General features: G+C 39.8%; 2 protein-coding genes across 3 annotated transcripts in view; both read left to right on the top strand.

Annotated features, from left to right (window-relative positions):
• Positions 1-20,020, top strand: part of LOC141377778 (uncharacterized) — a 369,547-nt gene that overhangs the window by 174,370 nt on the left and 175,157 nt on the right. The window lies entirely within an intron of this gene.
• rab30 (RAB30, member RAS oncogene family) overlaps positions 1-20,020 on the top strand; it is a 33,204-nt gene that overhangs the window by 11,668 nt on the left and 1,516 nt on the right. Inside the window, exons 4-5 of one of the 2 annotated variants that reach the window (XM_068213513.2) lie at positions 1,442-1,625; positions 18,002-19,931. In XM_068213513.2, the coding sequence (XP_068069614.2) occupies positions 1,442-1,625; positions 18,002-18,297 (480 nt within the window). In that variant the 3' untranslated portion in view covers positions 18,298-19,931. Of the gene's footprint in view, positions 1-1,441; positions 1,626-18,001; positions 19,932-20,020 lie in introns of those variants that run through there. The other variant, NM_001002750.2, reaches the window with a different exon arrangement.

Genomic DNA, 20,020 nt, shown 5'->3' with positions numbered 1-20,020 from the left:
TTGCAGCATATGAAATGTCCAAAACACTATTTTTAACTGTTCAAAATGGGGAATTTTTTTTAAACTCTATGATAGTCAAAACATGTTCATCTTCAGTCTCTCCTGAATGACAAGACATGAACGACAGGTTTAACCACTGTCCTCCAAAAGAAAGCCCTTGTTTTATATTTTTCTGGAATGATTTACTGGCGGTAGTGATATTCCCCTCAATAGCTGCACATCATTCATCTTCTCCAATGGATTGGTTCAGTGAAAATGCGCCTTGGCACTTTCTCTTCTTCTATTAAAACATATTTAGCCATAGCATTTGAGTTTAAAATGGACTTAAGGGAGCTGTTTGGGTCCATTAAATTTATTAAGTAAAAGTAGTTGCTACTTAGGGGTAGCGCGGTGGCGCAGTGGGTAGCACAATCGCCTCACAGCAAGACAGTAGCTAGTTTGAGCCCCGGCTGGGTCAGTTGGCATTTCTGTGTGGAATTTGCATGTTCTCCCCGTGTTGCTGTGGGTTTCCTCCGGGTGCTGCCGTTTCCTCCACAAGTCCAAAAATATTTGGTACAGGTGAATTGGGTAAGCTAAATTGTCCCTAGTGTATGTGTGTAAATGAGTGTGTATGGATGTTTCCCAGTGATTGGTTGCAGCTGGAAGGGCATCCGCTGTGTAAAACATATGCTGGATAAGTTGGCAGTTCATTCTGCTGTGGTGACCCCAGCTTAAAAAGGGGACAAAGCCGAAAAGAAAATGAATCAATGAATGAATGAGTTGCTACTTAGAACTTAATTAAGGGGGAAACTCAATGACAGTCTTAAGTCTAGGTTTTTTTTTTTTTTTTTTTTTTACTAAGGGTTCACTTAACCTTATAACTAAAGGATATCTTAGCTTAAGGGTTTTCATGCAACTGGGCACTGATGTCTAGCTTTGTATGCAGACAACAGAAAACAGCCGTAGTCATCATCTAACCATATCTGTAGTAAATATTCATGTGACTGTGTACATTTTTGGGTAGTGCTGTGTTGGCAGAAGTATGGATACACTGCCTTGAAAAGGGTCTATCAATATTGATCTAAGCCATTTTTACACATACAGTACACAAACACACACATACATGCACACACACACATGACTTGCCTAAATTCTTAGTTAACCTATTTTGATTAAAGTTTTATAGATTGTTCTCTGTTAAACAGTACTTAGGAAAAGTTTAAAAAGCTTAAATTTCACATTAGGGCTAATAATTTCGACTGTATATTAAATTATATTTTAAGCAGAAAGGTGACTAAAGTTTGCCTAATTTATTTATTTATTTATTTTTTTTTGTCTGTGGGGTCCTCTGGGCATTTTGCATATTTTAGTCACCTTTCTGCTAATTGGGCTGTACTTATATTGGTAGTCTGTGTAGTCTCTGCTAGATTTTACTGATTATTGCATGGGCTAATTCCCACAGCTCCAGATTTGGGACACAGCTGGTCAAGAAAGATTTCGCTCTATAACTCAGAGCTACTACCGCAGTGCCAATGCCCTGATCCTCACCTACGACATCACCTGCGAAGATTCGTTCCGGTGCCTTCCTGAGTGGCTGAGGGAGATTGAGCAGTACGCCAACAACCAAGTGGTGACAATCCTTGTAGGTGAGTGTTCAACGTTGTGCTAGGGCTGGACAATAATTCAATATCAATATATATCGCAATAGAATCTTTTTTAATAACGGTGATATAATTTTTAAACCCATTTTTGGTATTTCGATATAAATTTACTTCATTATATTTTATTATATGAAAGATCTTATACATTGTATCATTTGTCACCAGGGCTGGACTAGGGCAAAAAAATCGTCCCTGGCATTTTGGGCCAGAGCGGCCCATTACATTCAATCAAAATGCTATCTATCTGTGCATGTCCAATATTTTAGTCAACTCCTATTTTATAAAAACAAAAAAGCCATATATATTAAATAAATAAATACAGATATTAATCTCAATTTAATTTTTATATACTGTCCATAAAGTTTTTTTTAAGTGATAAAAAATACACTATTTATTCATGTATTTTCCTTTGCCTTAGTCCCTTGTTTATCAGGGGTTGCCACAGTGGAGTGAACTGCCAGCATTTGTTTTATGCAGCAGATGCCGTTCCAGCCACAACCCAGTATCGGAAATCATCCAAGCACACTCATTCACACACACACTCATACACTACAGCCAATTTAACTTATTCAATACACTATTCACTAATCAAAACATAATATAAGGAAATTTGTTTAATTTTTAATATTATGATTACCAGACACCAAACAGCCTTTTGTAGCTACACATTTATATGAGCATCATCTTCACTCTGCATATTTATAACAAAACAGGGCTTAAATATAACTGCCTCCTTTTCATTGAAAAGAACAAACTTTACCCCGTCGCTTTTGCAGAATATCAGTTTTAATAATCAAGTATAAAAGTATAATGTACAATAAATGTAGCTATACGATAAATGTAAGCAATCAATCAATGTGCAAAATCATTGTACGTGGTTACATAAATTAATATTTAACTTATCTTTGCACTCAGCCAAAATAGAGTTACCCGAGAACAAGTAATTCAAAAGACAGAAGATAGAGTCGTTAGATAGAGACAACAAGATGAATTCAATAACACGTTTAGAAACTACAGTGAGATGAGATCCAGCAGTAGATCTTTTATGAACTGTCCGGCATGCACTATACTCCTACCTGGGGTTTATGCTCAAGGCACCAGCTGGACTACTGGCTGCAGCTATTGGCAAAGTGTGTGTGGTCACCTGATTTGCGTTTTTGGCCATGTACTAGAATGAACGGAAAACTTTTCAGAACAGCTAAATGAAACGTGTGTTTCCCGCAGTTTCTCTGCGCCTCTCTTCCGTTTCTTCTCTTTGACTCTTGACTATTTTGACAAATACACACAGACTATGCATGCTCACAAAGAGCGCAAAATACTAGGAGTTTGTGATTGGGCCAGCCCAATGTCAATAAAAAAAAGAACCAATGGGCTTGTCCCTAAAACTACTTATTGATTTTAAGGAAAAATCTGGGTTCAGTCTACAGGACAGTTTATGACTACTGATGCCAGTAAGTCTGCTCTAAGCCTCTTTGGGTGACCATTTAATTACAGGACACTTAACAGATTTTCCTGGGTCCCTTTGTTGTAAAAAAATAAATGAGTGAAAAGAAGAGAGAACCCAGTCCAGGAGACTCGGAACAAGCAGAATTCCTTTATTGAGACGTGTTGGTTAATCTGCAGTCATACAGCGTCTTCAAGATGTCCATGTGTCTGCAAGAGCCTACTAGAGGTCCGCAGTCTGCAAGTTCTTTCACAAGTCTGAATTAGTCTGAATTGAGACAAAGATTTCATGTCTATATTGTGTTCTTAGGAGGAGGGGATTTGGCTAAACAAAGCATGCAAATTAAGAGTTGTGGTCGGCAGGGTAAACTGCTTTTTCAGGCTTTGATCTCATCATGTTCTGGAGACAGAAACCGCCTGACCATTTGATCGAAAAGAGAAAACAATAGACAACCCATGCTGTGAAACTGACAATTTGCATTACTTTGGCTTAGCTTGTAATCAGAAAGACAAAGGTTAAATGACCCTCCTAGCTGGCATGTCAATGAAATAATATAATTAAAAACCAGAGAATATAACTTTTTAGTTATACGTAGATTATTGTTAATTTGAAATTAGATGATATAAATTTATATTTCCACAGTTCCCCCTTTGAGAGTTATTTAAAAACTCTCACAAAAAAAATATAAATTTGTAAGCTTTCCTAAAACCATTCAATGGCTTCTGTATGATAACAGAAGCCCCATCTTCTAGTCATGTAACTTGAAAAGTTACAGGCACATTTAACTTATTCTGTGTCATTTCAATATCTACGTAGATGTAAGTGTAGATTTCAAAACTGTTCACACGTTTATGACAATCAGTTGTAATTTTTATAAATCCTACATGATGACACAAAAAATCATGTAGTTAAACTGCAGATCTTCTGAAAGTCCATGGCTTGTGAATAGTGTTCAGTCTTTTGTGAGGTGTGTTTCTTGTGGTTCTTCTCCAGCACAGAGTTGATCTGATGACTTCCTGTCATTCATGGATCTCCGTAGTGATGCTCTGGTTCAGAGTGTTTCTTGAGAAGATGCAGTGTTTGTGTTTACCTGCACACAAGAAAACAGGGAAACAGCAGACCAGCAGTATTCATGCATAGACTTGTATGATCATACAGTTCATGTGTCTAGTTATTCAGGTGACTGTATAGTGGTTGTGTTAAGTTGGTGATCGTATAGTGTTGTGTATTTTCTGTCTCCTAATCTTAAAGTTATGACACCTATAAAACAGTGAGGTAAGGGTAAATGGGGAAAAAGGGAGTCTTCACCACAGGGTGCGGCCCCTGAAGCCTGTTGCTTTCAGTTCTGCCCTGGGCTCCTCACTGGTTTGTGTGTCCTGTTCTGTCCCTGAGTGTGGTGGGCAAACTTTAAAATGTAAGACACAAACTATCATTCAATAAATATCAGTCCTATCGGACATCATAACATTGAATGCGTAGTGATTGGAAAATGTGTTAAACACATTCAAGGCTGTAAGTGGACTTAAGCAGAGTTCCCCAATAAAAAGGAAGAAGTTTCCTTTGTGTCTTTTTACAAAGAGTCTTTCATCTTAATTGTAAATGAACTGGGACATTAAGCACTTACAGCCAAAAAATGGTTAGCATCTTTGTGGACAGCTCAATGGATTTAGTGATGAGGGGAGGGGTATGTAAAGGGCATTTAGCAAACTGTTCAGAAGTTGATTTACCCTTTTCATCTCTTTAAAGTTCTTTTTATTCTTTCTACACTCCCTCATCCAATGTCCTTTTTTACCACAGTAATAACAACAGATATTTTTCCTAAGACATTTGTGATTTGATGTCTTTTCTGTGTTGACCTTAGTGGCAGCTGCTTCAAATCTGACTCTGTCTTTGATGTAAGAGTCTCTTTCCCACAAGGCTAAACTGTTCATATTATTTCTGAGAGTGGTGGAAGACCAGGTGATGTTAAGAAACGGCAAAGCTTGTCTGTATTCAGTTGCAAGGCCATCTGACCAGATGCGGACTAGGGTCCCTTATCATTTAGCACACTGTCCGAATTATCAGCTAATCCACTGTAAGTTATGGCGGATTGACAAAATCTCTCAGTGAATTCATTCACAGATTCATCTTTCCTTTGCACACAACAAGTCACTTTTGACCAGTCAATCTTTGGGCCAACAATGTTCTTTAGAGCTTTCAAAACACCCTCTCTCAAATCATCCTTACTGGCATGTTGTAATTTAGAGGTCACAGTATGCTCAAAACTGTTGAATTCAGATTCAGTGAGAACTTGAGACATTAGCTGGGTGACTTCTGTTAATGACATGTCATAAAGACGTATTTTGCTGATTAGTGCTCTGCTAAACTCTGAAAAATTTGTGCGTGCTGATGGTAAGCTTTGAGACAGTCTGTCTATTTCTCTAGGTCCTAGTGTTCTGGAAACTGTTTGAATTTGAACAACAGAAGTGTTGTTGTGTGAACTCTCAGTTCTCTTAGACCTTCTTCTTTGTCAAATTTAGCCTGACTGACTCTGTTATTGAGTCCATGTGCTGTCTTAGCAGCGATTTGAAATCCTGATCTGACAATAAAGGAGATGTTAAACCACCTTTTTCAGTTGTAGTAATCAGTCTTGTATTCTGTCTGAACATTTTGTGAGCTTATTATCACAAAGTAAAAATACTAAAACTTTTCAGATGAAAGTGTAGTAATTTCTTCTCTGGCGAAACAGAGGGTAACAATATTAGCACATCTGGTTGAACAGAGGGAAAACAAAATAAAAGAAAAGAAAATAGCGCATAAGGCTTAACTTCTCTGAAGAGAGGATAACTTTTTAAAAGAAAATAGCACGTAGGGCTTCACTTCTCTGTCTGAACAGAGGATAAACTGTTACTTCTCTATTGAAATAGAGAATAACTTTTTGTTAAACAAACCCTGCAGCTGTTGGTTAACTTTTCTCTGATGGAGCAGAGAATAACCATGTGTATAGACTGGTCTGTATGGTTCTTTTGAAAGAGTGAAACTCACCAAATCGAGGTTAAGCTGAAAAGATTCAGTCTGGAGTGATCTGATCTTTGTATTCAGGTAGCTTCAATGTTCATCAGGGTTGCAGTCAGCAAATAGTTGAGAATTTGTGACGTCTGCTGAGTGACTTCAAATTGCCGTTGAGCTGAAGATTGCGTCTGAAGAAGTTTCCTTGATCTTGAAGGTTCAAGTTGAATTCCAGGTGGATTTCAGTCTTTTGTGGCAAATTGTTGAGAATTTGATGATTTCTGTCTCTATCCGGGACACGGCACCAAGTTGTTGTAAAAAAAAAATAAATGAGTGAAAAGAAGAGAGAACGCAGTCCAGGAGACTCGGAACAAGCAGAATTCCTTTATTGAGACGTGTTGGTTAATCTGCAGTCATACAGCGTCTTTAAGATGTCCATGTGTCTGCAAGAGCCTACTAGAGGTCCGCAGTCTGCAAGTTCTTTCACAAGTCTGAATTAGTCTGAATTGAGACAAAGATTTCATGTCTATATTGTGTTCTTAGGAGGGGATTTGGCTAAACAAAGCATGCAAATTAAGAGTTGTGGTCGGCAGGGTAAACTGCTTTTTCAGGCTTTGATCTCATCATGTTCTGGAGACAGAAACCGCCTGACCATTTGATCGAAAAGAGAAAACAATAGACACCCCATGCTGTGAAACTGACAATTTGCATTACTTTGGCTTAGCTTGTAATCAGAAAGACAAAGGTTAAATGACCCTCCTAGCTGGCATGTCGATGAAATAATATAATTAAAAACCAGAGAATATAACTTTTTAGTTATACATAGATTATTGTTAATTTGAAATTAGATGATATAAATTTATATTTCCACACCTTCAACTAGAAATTCAAAGACATTCCTGTTCCCTTTGGTCTACACACACACACACACACCCACAAATACACGAGGCTCCCGACCTAAAATGGACTCCGAAATCCTGAATCACCCCAAAAGATAAATGTTATATGTTTTTCTAACTTCGTACTCCTTTTCTGACTTTTCTTACCAGTATAATCCCTCATATAGCTTGTATGCCTTGTCAATAATAATCAATAATGTCAGAATGTGTAAAAAAAAGCCTACGTACTCCTAAGGGCATCATGTGTGATACCAATATGCAGCTTACATGTAGCGCATGATCATAATCACTACGTCTGTAACGACAGGGAGATGACACTCACAACAGAAGGTAGGATCCAAATGCAGGTTTTAATCGTTGTCAGGTAAGCAATGGTCAACAGGTATAAACAGATATATTCAGGCAGGCCAGAATCATAATCAGTACACAGGCGAGAGGTCAAAAAGGCAGGCGGCAGGCAGGGAGAACAAGAGTACAAAGCTAAGTCATGAAAATATACAGGATTAATATACAGAAAAAATATACAGGAAATATACAGGATTAACGCGTTGTAATGTCATACACATTAGAGATGTGCGGATGGGCTATTATTTCATCCGCTACCGCATGACAAAAATCATCATCCATCCGCCATCCATCCGCAGTAACATTTTTGACCAATTTTATTTGTAGTCCGCGGCTATAACCGCCAACCGCGCATCTCTAATACACATATACAGTGAACCACACTCTGCAAACTGTAGGGGTGAATGTGTGGCTTAAATAGTGTGTGTTAATCAGTCTCTGAAAGTCCTCAGGTGTGCGAATGTAATCAAGCTAGATGAGTGAGCAGGCGTGAGTGTCTGGGAGAAGTGCATGTATGCATATGTAGTCCAGAAGAAGGCGGATTTGTAGTCCTGTGTGTGTGTGAGTGTTTACCAGCGTCATCTGGTGGTTAGATCTCGCTGGTGATCATGACAGAGCCCCCCTCTAAGGAGCGGATTCCAGACGCTCCTAACATAGTTCAGGCGGGAGGTGGAGCGTAGGCGAAACAGGGGGAGGGATGGAGGCATGGAGCTGCAGAAGACCCGAGTGTGGAGCTGCGAAGGGGCCTGGAACGTGGAGCTGCGTAAGGCATGGAGAGTGGAACTGCGGAGGGCCTGGAGCATGGAGCTGAGGTGGCCCAGGATTATGAGGGGGCGGCGACCATTCAGGAGGCTCGGGTGGTGGCTGTGGCCATTCAGGAAGCTCAGGCGGCGGCCATTCAGGAAGCTCAGGCGGCGGCGTCGACTCTGGCTGTGGCGCCGGCTCTGGCGATGGCAGTGGCAGCTAGGAAGGGTCTGGCCGCTCTGGAGAGTCTGGCAGCTCTGGAGGGTCTGGCAGCTCTGGAGGGTCTGGCTGCACTGGAGGATCTGGCAGCACTGGAGGTGGTGGTGGCAGCTCTGGCAGTAACAGCTCTGGTGGTTGCTGCACCCTGCTGAAAAATCCAGCTTAAACTAGCCTAGGCTGGTTGCCTGGTTTTAGCTGATCGACCAGGCTTGTTTTAGTGGGGTTTTGGCCATTTCCAGGCTGGTTTCCAGCCATTTCCAGCCTGGTCTTAGCTGGTCAGGCTCGGAGATGACCAGCTAAAACCAGCTTGACCAGCCTAGCCAGGCTGGGAGCCCAGCCAAAACCAGCTATGTCCAGCTTAAACCAGGCTGGTCAAGCTGGTTTTAGCTGGATTTAGCTGGTCATTTTCCAGCCTGACCAGCTAAGATCAGGCTGGAAATGGCTGGAAACCAGCCTGGAAATGGCCAAAACCCCTCTAAAACCAGCCTGGTTGACCAGCTAAAACCAGTCAACCAGCCTAGGCTGGTTTAAGCTGGATTTTTCAGCAGGGCAGCTCTGTCAACTCAGGTGGTGGTGGCCATTCTGGTGGCTCAGGTGATGGCGTTTCAGGAACTAGAACAGGAACTAAGAAAGGAACAAACTCGGAACAAGAAGCCATCTTGTGAGCTGGTGGGAGATTGGCGCTTACCACATTGTGAGCTGGAGGGCTGGTTGTGACAACTTTGTGAGCTGGAAGACTGGAGGTGGCCATTTTGTGAACTGGCAGACAGGACGCGACCATCTCGTGAGCTGGAGGACTGAAGGCAGCCATTTTGTGAACTGGAGGACTGTAGGCAGCCATCTTGTGAGCTGGAGGACTGAAGGTAGCCCTCTTGTGAGCTGGAGGAATGGTGGCGGCCATCTTGGGAGCAGGCTGGGGTCTAGGCTGGTGAACAGGGGACTGGAGTACTGGAGATGCAAGCATAATAACATTACTAAGGGTGGAGCAGCAAGACCCATTGCCGGTGGGTCTTGCTGTCTTTTGCCCCCCCCCCCCCCAAAAAATATTTAGGGGTGTCCTCCACCTCTCCTACAGTGAAGGAGGACCCACTGAGTTGCAGTGCCAGATCTATATAATATCTTAGCGTCCAGTGGGGGTTGTGCAGTGGCATATTGGAATAAAGGGGCTCAGACAGTCCACCGTGAAAAAAGATCATAAGGCATACCTCGTCCAACGTGGTTAAATGAGCTAGATTGATAAAGTCCTCCACATATTGTTCTATCGGCCGTGCTCCCTGACGCAGGCACATGATTTTTATCCCCGCTGGATCCATTGTGTGGCCGAGTCTTCTGTAACGACGGGGAGATGACACTCACAACAGAAGGTAGGATCCAAATGCAGGTTTTAATTGTTGTCAGGTAAGCAATGGTCAACAGGTATAAACAGATATATTCAGGCAGTCCAGAATCATAATCAGTACACAGGTGAGAGGTCAAAAAGGCAGGCGGCAGGCACGGAGAACAAGAGTAAAAAGCTAAGTCGAAAAAACACAGGAAAACAATACAGGATTAACGCGTTGTAATGTCATCTATACAGTGAACAAGACTCGGCAAACTGAAGGGGTGAATGTGTGGCTTAAATAGTGTGTGTTAATCAGTCTCTGAAAGTCCTCAGGTGTGCAAATGTAATCAAGCTAGATGAGTGAGCATGCGTGAGTGTCTGGGAGAAGTGCATGTATGCATATGTAGTCCAGAAGAAGGCAGATTTGTAGTCCTGTGTGTGTGTGTCATCTGGTGGTTAGATCTCGCTGGTGATCATCACAATTTTTATTCATGTTTTCCCCTTCGGGGTAGTTTTGTTTTGCCTTTTATTTTTATTTGTAGTTTATAATAAATAATCCTACATTTTTCTGCAATTGGGTCTTCACTCCTTTTTTCCCTCACCGACCGTGACAAACAAGCTGTATTTATTATTGCGTACAAGACTTTTATAATAATGATAATATAAATTAAACCATTTCATACAATTACAGTGAAAGTAAACTACAATTAAAGGGGTGGTCCACTACGATCACATATTTTAAACTTTAGTTGATGTGTAATGTAGCTGTGTAAACATAAACAACATCTCTAAATGTAAAAAGTTCTAAGTTCAATGCAAAGGGAGACCTTGGTTTTTACAGAGTTAGCTTAGCAAAGCCTAGAATGAATGAATTTTTGGTGGACTACAAAAAATACTTCCGCCCCCTGTGAGATCACAAGTTTGTTTACTGCGCATTCCACACTGTGCAGGTAAGGCCCGTGGCCAGAGGCGCTGTAATGTTATAGCTGAGATTAAGCTAAAAACGTGTCTAAACCAACACAATCTCACGGCAGTTCGTAACTTTTTCATTTAGTGGCTAATTCGTATGAATTCGTACGATCTAATTCGTACATTTTAGTACGATTTGCTCATCCCCTAATGACGGTTGGGTTTAGGGGTGGGGTTAGGTGCCACGCCTCCTTTTTAAAATGGTACAATTTCTTACAACTGAACTTGTACGAATTCGTACGAATTAGCCACTAAACTGCCAAAACGTAAAATACTTACGTTTTCTCGAGAGATCAGGCTGGTCTAAACACGGCTGTTTCCACAGAGCTTCGTCTGTTTCTGTATTTTGCTCTTTCAAAGGACAAGACTCAAAGACAGAAGTGCCTACAGTTCAATATTAATTATGTTCCAGAGAATTATAAAACACACTGCAAGCATGATTTGACAAAACAGCTCCAGAATATCTCCTAGTTCAGTGCTGGATTCGGCTAAAATCTCCTGAAAGCAGAAGTTGTAAGCTACAAGTAAGTGTTTTTATTTGTTAGAATTGATTGTGACATGTACAGTGTCTAGCGTTAACGGTATGCTGTAGCAACGATGTAAACAATGCGAAATGCTGCTTTGCGGGCAAACAATTTAGCTACAAATTCAAATTTATCAGTCAAACTGCTGTAAACACACACACACACACACACACACTCAGCCAGCATGTTCGTGTCTCTTATGTGTGTGCGCACGGGACTGCACTGATTGTCTTCAGGCAGCTTTTCTATGTGTTTCACATCTCAGATAATGAAGTCGCAAAAGATATGTGGATGATTTATATTACTTACACCTGCATATTCCAGATACACATGAAAGACATTGTGTAAGGCATTGAGTTAAAAAAAAATACAGATTAGCTTACCTGACTCGTGGTCGCAGCAGGATAATAAATCAAGGCTCAACAGGTAACATCCCACATCTTGTGCTTTATTCTTCTGTCACGATATATTTCAGAAAATAACTTAATCCGAGCATTAGAGAAAAAGAAAGTCCCACGCACATCCGCTTGTTACAGAAAGTTCACACATTCACACCACACACATATAGACGCACACACAAACGCTGTTTATGGAGCCACACCCCATTTTCACTCGTTACAGACACTTGTCAGATTTTATTTTAGAGAGCAGGCAGGAGGTTGACTGCATGTTTACACAGCAGAAAAGCGCGTGCTTTTACGGTCGTGATGTGAAGCCGATCCACGAATAGCAGCACATTATGTCGATGACCAATCAGAGTCACTTAAGGGCGGGCCTTTTAGAGCAGGGGTCTCAAACTCAATTTACCTGGGGGCCGCAGGAGGCAAAGTCTGGGTGAGGCTGGGCCGCATAAGGGATTTCACAAAAAAAAGTCCTCAAATGTCATTATTAACAGTTTTAATTATTTCTTCTGAACATGAAGTGTCCTGGACATTAATAGAACATTGAGTGAAGATTATGAACAGTTCTTCTGAACATGGCATCTTTTGCCTACTTCTTGCGGCCAGATCTTATATCTTTTATCAAATCTTATATATGTATATATGTATATATATGTATAAATAAAACACCCCCACCCCACTCCAGTCACATCAGTCTGTACCAGTCTGTATCTACCTATAATATATATAAGATGCAGGCTGTAGCTAGGTAGGTGGCAGGCTGCAGATAGGTAGCTAAGTGGCAGGCAGGGGCGGGAACAGCTTACCTTGGTTCTGGCAGGCGCGAGTTCCCTCCCTGCCTGGTTTATACTTCTGCGTCAAGTGACCGGCGCAACTAACGGCGCAGGCAACGCGCACAGCTGTGCATTTATACTTCTGCGCGCTGTCTCTGTTGGTCTGCATTAACACTTCCGAAACGCTAGTGGGCAGTGAGGTGTAAATCTTCCTCTGTGTCGAGTTTCTTCGCTTTTGACGCAGGTTTGACGCAGAAGTATAAATCACACTTCCCGCCCGTCATAGCGTCTAACAAAGGGGCGGGGTGCGTGGTGACGTCACCGGCATCCCCGCCCCTTTGTTTAGACGGCGGGCGGGGAATGCCAGTGACCGCTGTGTACGGATAGAATCAGCGGAGCGGGGAGCGCTCTCTCTCCCCGCTCCGCTGATTCTGTCAGTGTACAGCGGTCGGCACGGGCCACAAAATATTGCACTGAGGGCCGCAAATGGCCCGCGGGCCGCGAGTTTGAGACCCCTGTTTTAGAGGAACTAAGAAATATAACAGTCGTTTTTATGTTAGCTGAGTAGCTGTGTATAATCAAAGTGAGATATCTGAAAAAATAATGCAATTTCCTTCAAGTGAAACCAGGGTCCCCGCGGGGTCTTAAAAAGTCTAAAATTTAAAAATCGAAATTTAAGGCTTTAAAAAAGTCTTAAATTCGCTGTTCTGGGTCTTAAATATTTTTGCATAGGTCTTAATTTTGCAATGTCCATGTAACGCTACATCTAATGCTCATTTAATTAATTTTTTTGTTGTTGTTGCTTGGTTTTTGGGGTGTTGTAGTTCTTTATTTCACTAGTCCAATTGTAATTTGCGGTATTACAACTACAAACAGGTCAGCTTGCAATAGCCAATCAGCTTTCTGTTATCAAACTCAGTGCGCGCGGCGAATGTGACGCCATCACTGTGTTTGAGGAAGTTCCCTTTGAGTGCGCGTGACATGATTTCGGCTGGCAGAGTATGCCGTTATTTCACTGACAAATGTCGTAAGCGCAGTTTTATAAGTCGGGAGCGCTGTAATACGAGAGAGTGGACAAAACTGCTCGTGGACAAAACTGCTCGCGAGGTCTCAAAACACTGGCTGCTCACGTGCGAATGATCTGCTCTCACTCCGTCGGACTCTGTTCGTGCTTTTGCTCTCCAGAGATGCTTAAGCATACTGTAGTATTAAAAATAGTGAACTGATAAAATGAAATACAGTTTAGTTTTACTACAGTAAAGTGTGGTGAATTGTAGAAAAATATACCCTATATTGTAAAAAAAAATCTAAAGCACTGGGTAGTTTGTTTATAATACACTTGTTGTGTTACCATAGCAACTATAGTATTACCACAACAGATTAATTGAAGCACTTTACTGTACTTTACAAAACACTGTACAGCAGCCACTAGTTCACTTCATTTTAGAGATAAAATGGGATTGATAGTGACATTTATTTGAAGAGTGAATAGTACAGTAGGCTATAATACCTTATCAAGTGTTTTTCCCTATTTTCTATCACTGTTACATTCCTGCTTGTGTTAGTTGTATTTAAATGTTGTTGTTTTTTTTATTATTATGGTGCACCTTATGGATGATTAGGCAAGGCAAGTTTATTTATATAGCACATTTCGTACACAGTGGCAATTTAAAGTGCTTTACATAAACAAGAATAAAAGAAACAAGTAAAATAAAAATAAAAACAAATAATAAAAATGATTAAAAAACATAAAAACAGGTAAAATGTGATATAAAAGAATGAAAAAGAAGAGAAAAACACAATAGTGCAATCTGTCGGACGCAGCACAATATGATAAATGCTTTTAAAATAAAACTATTATCTGTGTCTTTAAGTGTTTGAAACTGGAAATATCTCATCATATAACAAAAAGCCAAAAATGTGATGTTTAATTAGATTAAACATGTAATATGCAAATCTATTTTAGTATTTTGGTTATTGGTAAGAAATAGTGTACTAATATAAATCATCAAAAAAGCACAAAAGGAAGAGGGAACAGTGTACTGAGAGCGCGCAAGGAAATGTGTGCGTGAGCAGTGCGTATTTGAGAGTGAGAAAATTTGCATGTAAGCAGCATAATGTATTTGAGAGCTAGCACGCAGTTTTGTCCACAAACAAAGGAAATCGGTGCATGAGAAAAGAGATTCGCTAGCTCGTATTACATGAATGCACTCTTGACTTGTAATACTGCGCTCACGACATTTGTCAGTGAAATAACGCCATAGCGGAGCTAATGAAATTTTTTGAGACTCAGGTGAACAGTTTGCGCGGCGCCACATTTGATTTGAGTTGAATATAAAACACTTTGAAGAGATTTTGTCTAAAACAGGTACGTCTGTCTGTACTGACATCTTTATGATCCATCATTGTGTGATCATAGGGAGAACCAGATGACCAATAATTCTTGGCTAGAAATTGCAACAGCCATGGGAAAGGAGGAAAGTGTTTGTAAAACTTTGGAAAAACCTGAGGTATACATTTGTTAAAACAAAAAAGAGGCTCCCAAAAACATCTTCAATGATAATGATTTTCTTTTTATTCGTCTGATTTTACTTTGTTTTTTTTTTGACCGCCCCCTGTCATTTAAAAAAATATCTCAATGGCGAATGCGTCAAGTATAAAAGCCTCATCCGTTTTGTGAGGTGTGCGATGTGGCGCCAGGCGAAAGTATAAATCAGCGTTAAGATGTTTGTTTTTTTCTGTAGTTCAATGGTTCCTTTAACCTGTCTTTAGTACGTTTCAATTTAAATACATTTATTTTACCCCTAATTTTGTGCTTTTACATATTTTTTCTCGCGTGTTTTTGATATTGCAATATAGGTCTTAAATTTGACATCATGTTATCTGCAGAGACCCTGGAAACATAAGCACACATTGCTTTGCATCTTATAAACACAACCAAGCCTTAAAATTACTTTCTGGACCACCCCTTTAAAATAAGCTCATAATGATTGTTAAAAAGAGAACCTTTTCCAAGGCCTTTTTTTCAATAAACATGGATTCAGAGATTTATTCATTTTATTTTGTGTTTTATTAGTTCATATAAATTACTCACATTAGGCTAGTGGATTGCATTTTATTGCTTTTATTTTCATGGGGTCTCTGCATCTGGTAGATCAGTCTAGTGCACTGAGCAAGTTTTGTCAGTGTTGATATTTACAGTAATTAACATCTTTGTGGCTGGGTCATGTCATATATCCAGAAACAGCATCGTTAGATTACGGCATTAGATAAGTAGCAGTTACTTTCATATGCGCGCCTTCTCTCTTAATTGTCTTCTCCATTACTTCATACCATGAAAAATACAAGGTGTGGTGAGCAGATTCAAATGCGTGTGTCTGACATTGAATGTATGACTGACTGTGTGCCCTGAATTGTTTTTTTTTGTTTGTTTTTTTGGTGGACATGTTTGTGCGTCTGTGTGTTTTTTTTTTTTTTTTTTTTTTTCAATTTAAATAGTGCATCATTTTTCAGAGTTCTTCCCTGCTTTCTGACTTTGCCATGTTGTTTGTGTGTTTCTATGGCAAATGCAGGGTCAACTACGGGAGCCCAGAGGCGAGTGTCAGGTGTTATGGTGAAAATCCATTTTCATTTAAACAAAAAAAAATTATGTGAACGTCTCACTCAAGTTAATCGTTAAAAAAAAAATTATCGCCCAGCCCTACAAGAAAGAACATCTAGGAAGATACACTAAGATTATATTTGGAGTGATGAAAATGTGTGAGAAAATGCACTGTGACATTAGTAGGAATAAGATCATATGTAGTGCCTATAAAAAGTAAGATAAAATAAAATGATTCAATGATTTTCAATGGCACCTCTGCACATTAGTATTTTAAAAATGAGCTGTAATGAAATTCTACTAATAGTAATAATGACTATGGGCCCTATCATACATCTGGCACAATATGGCGCAAAATGTGTATGGCGCGATTTGTTGCTATTTTCAGACCAGCATTTTGCACCATGTTGTTTAAACAGCAAATCCATTTGCACCACTTTGTGGACTCGTGGGTGTGCTGGTGCAAAAAGAGGTGTGTTAAGGCGCATTGTTGGCATGTTGCTTTTTTGAGGAACTGAAACACACTGCGCCCTTGACTGACTAAAGCCCTGCTCACACTGTGAGATTTTAGCCACAATTTTTGTCATTTAAGACAAGTTTGGGGAATCCTAAAAGACTCCTGAAATCCTAGGCTTACATCGGTGATCTTTGATCGTTGGTTTGACATGTTCACATACAGCCCCTTAGTTCCTGTTGCGATCAGATTTTTCCACTAATGAAGTTGTGACAGTGTGAGAAGATTTTAGACACCTTCCTGCAGTGTGACAACAGCTGCGATGAGCGTCAATCCAAGAACCAATAAGAGCTCCAAATTTGATGACACAATCCATGCGACAATTCAAATGGCAGTGTTTTTTTTTTTCCTGGTTTTATTATTGGCACATGCTGTGTGCAAAATTGCAGCTACCGATTGTTTACGTTTGCTGTGAGGAATCATTTCAGAACGGGGAATAGCGAAAGCGTCATGGGTGGATGACGTTCTTTGTTGTTTGGGGCGTCTTCATTGTCGTTCAGTCTGACTTTATGACAGCTGAGATCTTACAGCGTGACATGGGAGCCATGTTCGTGCAGTCTGACATGCTACAATCATTCAGGATTATAAGAAAATCACACATTAAAAAGCTGGTAAAAGTCCAAATGTTACAAAAAATTGTATTTTCTATATAAATAAATAAAAACCAATACCTCTATGACAAAACCAAAACAAGTTTGATTTGTCCACCTGTTGGGTTTTGAAGATGTATGCATCATATGGAGCAGTAGAATAGAACATATGTTTGGATATAACTCAGTTTTTTGACTACACTTTGTTGTCATTGTTAATTTATTAGTTAGCTAGAAATGAAAACTGAGTTTAGAAATAGTTTTGAAACAAATCTTTGTTAAAATTAAATATGTAGGCTAGTGGATGTTTTCAGTGCAGTGCGTACAACACTGTTTCAACACAGTACTTTTGCGCCTATAAAGTAAAGAGTAAAAGTAAAGGAAAGAGAAAGTAAAGAGGCTAAATAGAGGAGGCTCATTTTTATCCTCGTGCAGACGGTCTGTTTAACTGTTTTCTCGCTAGTTAAGCATTCAGCTTTTCTTCTAATAAAGTCCGCCATGTAAATAACAAATGCACCATGATGCAATGCAACTGACTGTTAAAAGGAATGGGAGATGAAACTCAGGTTGGTTTAATGCACGTTAAGCTTAAAACACACCAATGAAAGCTAATAAGCACAACCCTGTGAGACCATGCATCGTGGCGCACAGCATATTTTTCTGTCCCTAAAAACTAAAAGTGTATTCCGACACACCCTTAATACTTTTGCACCAAGCACTTTAGACTTTGCTCCTAGATCATTAAAATATAGCCTTTTAGAGCCTACAACAAATAAAAATTTAGTAAAACATTATAATGTATTTCACCAGTAACAGAGGTTTTCAACAATATTTTGCAGCATCAATTCACAATGTTATAAGAAGGCCAACTACTGCTTGCAATTGGATGTTATTGTGGATGCTTAAAGTTGAATCACACTGAATGTGTTGTTTCAGTTGAGAGAGGCCTTTTTAAGGCAGTTTAATAATACAATTTTTAGTTTAGTAATAAAAGCTTAATAATATTTTTTTCAACTCGTTGCACTGCAGGTGGACATGGCAAACACAAGAGTGTATCGCAGCAAGCACATGCCATTTCCTATCTATCTATCTATCTATCTGTCTGTCTGTCTGTCTGTCTGTCTGTCTGTCTGTCTGTCTGTCCGTCTGTCCGTCCGTCCGTCCGTCCGTCCGTCCGTCCGTCCGTCCGTCCGTCCGTCCGTCCGTCCGTCCGTCCGTCCGTCCGTCCGTCCGTCCGTCCGTCCGTCCGTCCGTCCGTCCGTCCGTCCGTCCGTCCGTCCGTCTGTCTGTTGTCAAAATACTTGCATTTTGTCAAAATGTCATAACTGGTTTTTTCACACAAACGTACCCCTGCCAGCTCTTGCTCATATTACATATTGTTTCCATACTAAATCTCCAACTGATACATAAGTGCCTATCTTACATGGTTTTTTATATTGTATTCTATAATCCATTACACTAAGACTCATGACTTTTTAATGTCACTTTATAAAAACAGTTTATCTGCAAAATTAAGCATACTTTCTGATTAAGAATCACATCAAACTCTAACTACAGGTGTATAAAACTTTCTATCAACATTATTTTCACATTTGAAGAGCTGCATCATTTTGTCAACTCAACCAGACTGAACTAAATTTTTAGGTTTTATAATTTCTAGTTGGGTAAAAGAATTATATAAATTAACAAGCTGAGATAGTAAATATCATGGATGTTTATTTACTGGGTGATCCACAGTTTTTAGGAGCGAAAACAGCAGATTACAATGTGATACTAATAAGCGGCAGGTGGCAGCGGCGATCACAGCTGATCCATGATAGACACGGTGGAGAAAACTCTGCAGACACGTGCTGGTGTCTGTATCTAGAAGTAACGCTGTAAAACAACTGAAAGGAGAAGAAAAGTCACACCAGCAGGTCAAAAGGGCCACAGTGTGTGTGTGTGTTTGTGTGTGTGTGTGTGTGTGTGTGTGTGTGAGAGAGAGAGAGAGAGAGAGAGAGATTGAGAGAAATGGAGTACTTTCATTCTCTCAATCGCAATTAAATAGGGGCTTCTGCTGTAAATATCAGCGAAAGACTGATCCAGCAAACTCAGTGAAATTGTGCACAGTTTATGAGTTTTAAGTCGTTGGAGCATTGTAAATACTCATGCTCGCCTCTTTCGCGACAGAGCGCATATAACATAAATGACGTCAGTACATAATAACCGGTTATGATTATTACTGAACCTATACTGTATTGTCTGATATGTAAGTCCCATTATTTGTTGCATAAAAAAAATATGCCATTAAGCTGAAGCAAATTTGGTTTCTGCAGCAGGACAATGCTCCAAAGCACACCAACAAGTTCACTTCTGGCTGAAGAAAAATTAAATTAATACTTTGTAATGGCCTAGTCAAAGTCCCGACCATAGTCCAGTTGAGCTGCTGCAAATAATTTTGCAAAGATGAGTGGGCCAAAATTCCTCCACAGTGCTGTAACAAACTCACTATAAGTTATTGAATATGCTTAATTACAGTTGTTGCTGCTAAGGGTGGCCCTACTAGTTATAAGGTTTACTTTTTTTTTCAAACAGGGCTGTGTAGTTTAGTATTTTTTTCCCTTTAATAATAAAAATCTTAATTAAAAAACTTAATGGTGTGTTTACTTGTGTTATTTTTGGCTAGTATTTAACAGATTTCTACCAATTGTTGTGTAAAAACAAAATGATACTGGCACATTTGCTAGTCAATGTTACCCCTCTGTAATTTGGCTCTAAATCTCAGCTGAAATTTTCCTATTTGACCTCCTTCTTAAAACTGTTTACTACTATATAAATAAACATTTATGACATTAAATATTAAGATTTTTTTAATTCATGCATTTTTTCACCAGAATGAAAATAATACATTCATTTTCTTGTCGGCTTAGTCCCTTTATTAATCTGGGGTCGCCACAGCGGAATGAACCACCAACTTATCCTGCAAGTTTTTAGGCAGCAGATGCCCTTCCAGCCGCAACCCATCTCTGGGAAACAGAATGAAAATAATTTAAACCTAAAATTTGAGCC

The sequence above is a fragment of the Danio rerio genome, chromosome 15 (genome assembly GCF_049306965.1).
Source record: "Danio rerio strain Tuebingen ecotype United States chromosome 15, GRCz12tu, whole genome shotgun sequence".
In the NCBI taxonomy this organism is placed as follows: domain Eukaryota; kingdom Metazoa; phylum Chordata; class Actinopteri; order Cypriniformes; family Danionidae; genus Danio; species Danio rerio.
This window is presented reverse-complemented; position numbering and strand designations above follow the sequence as displayed.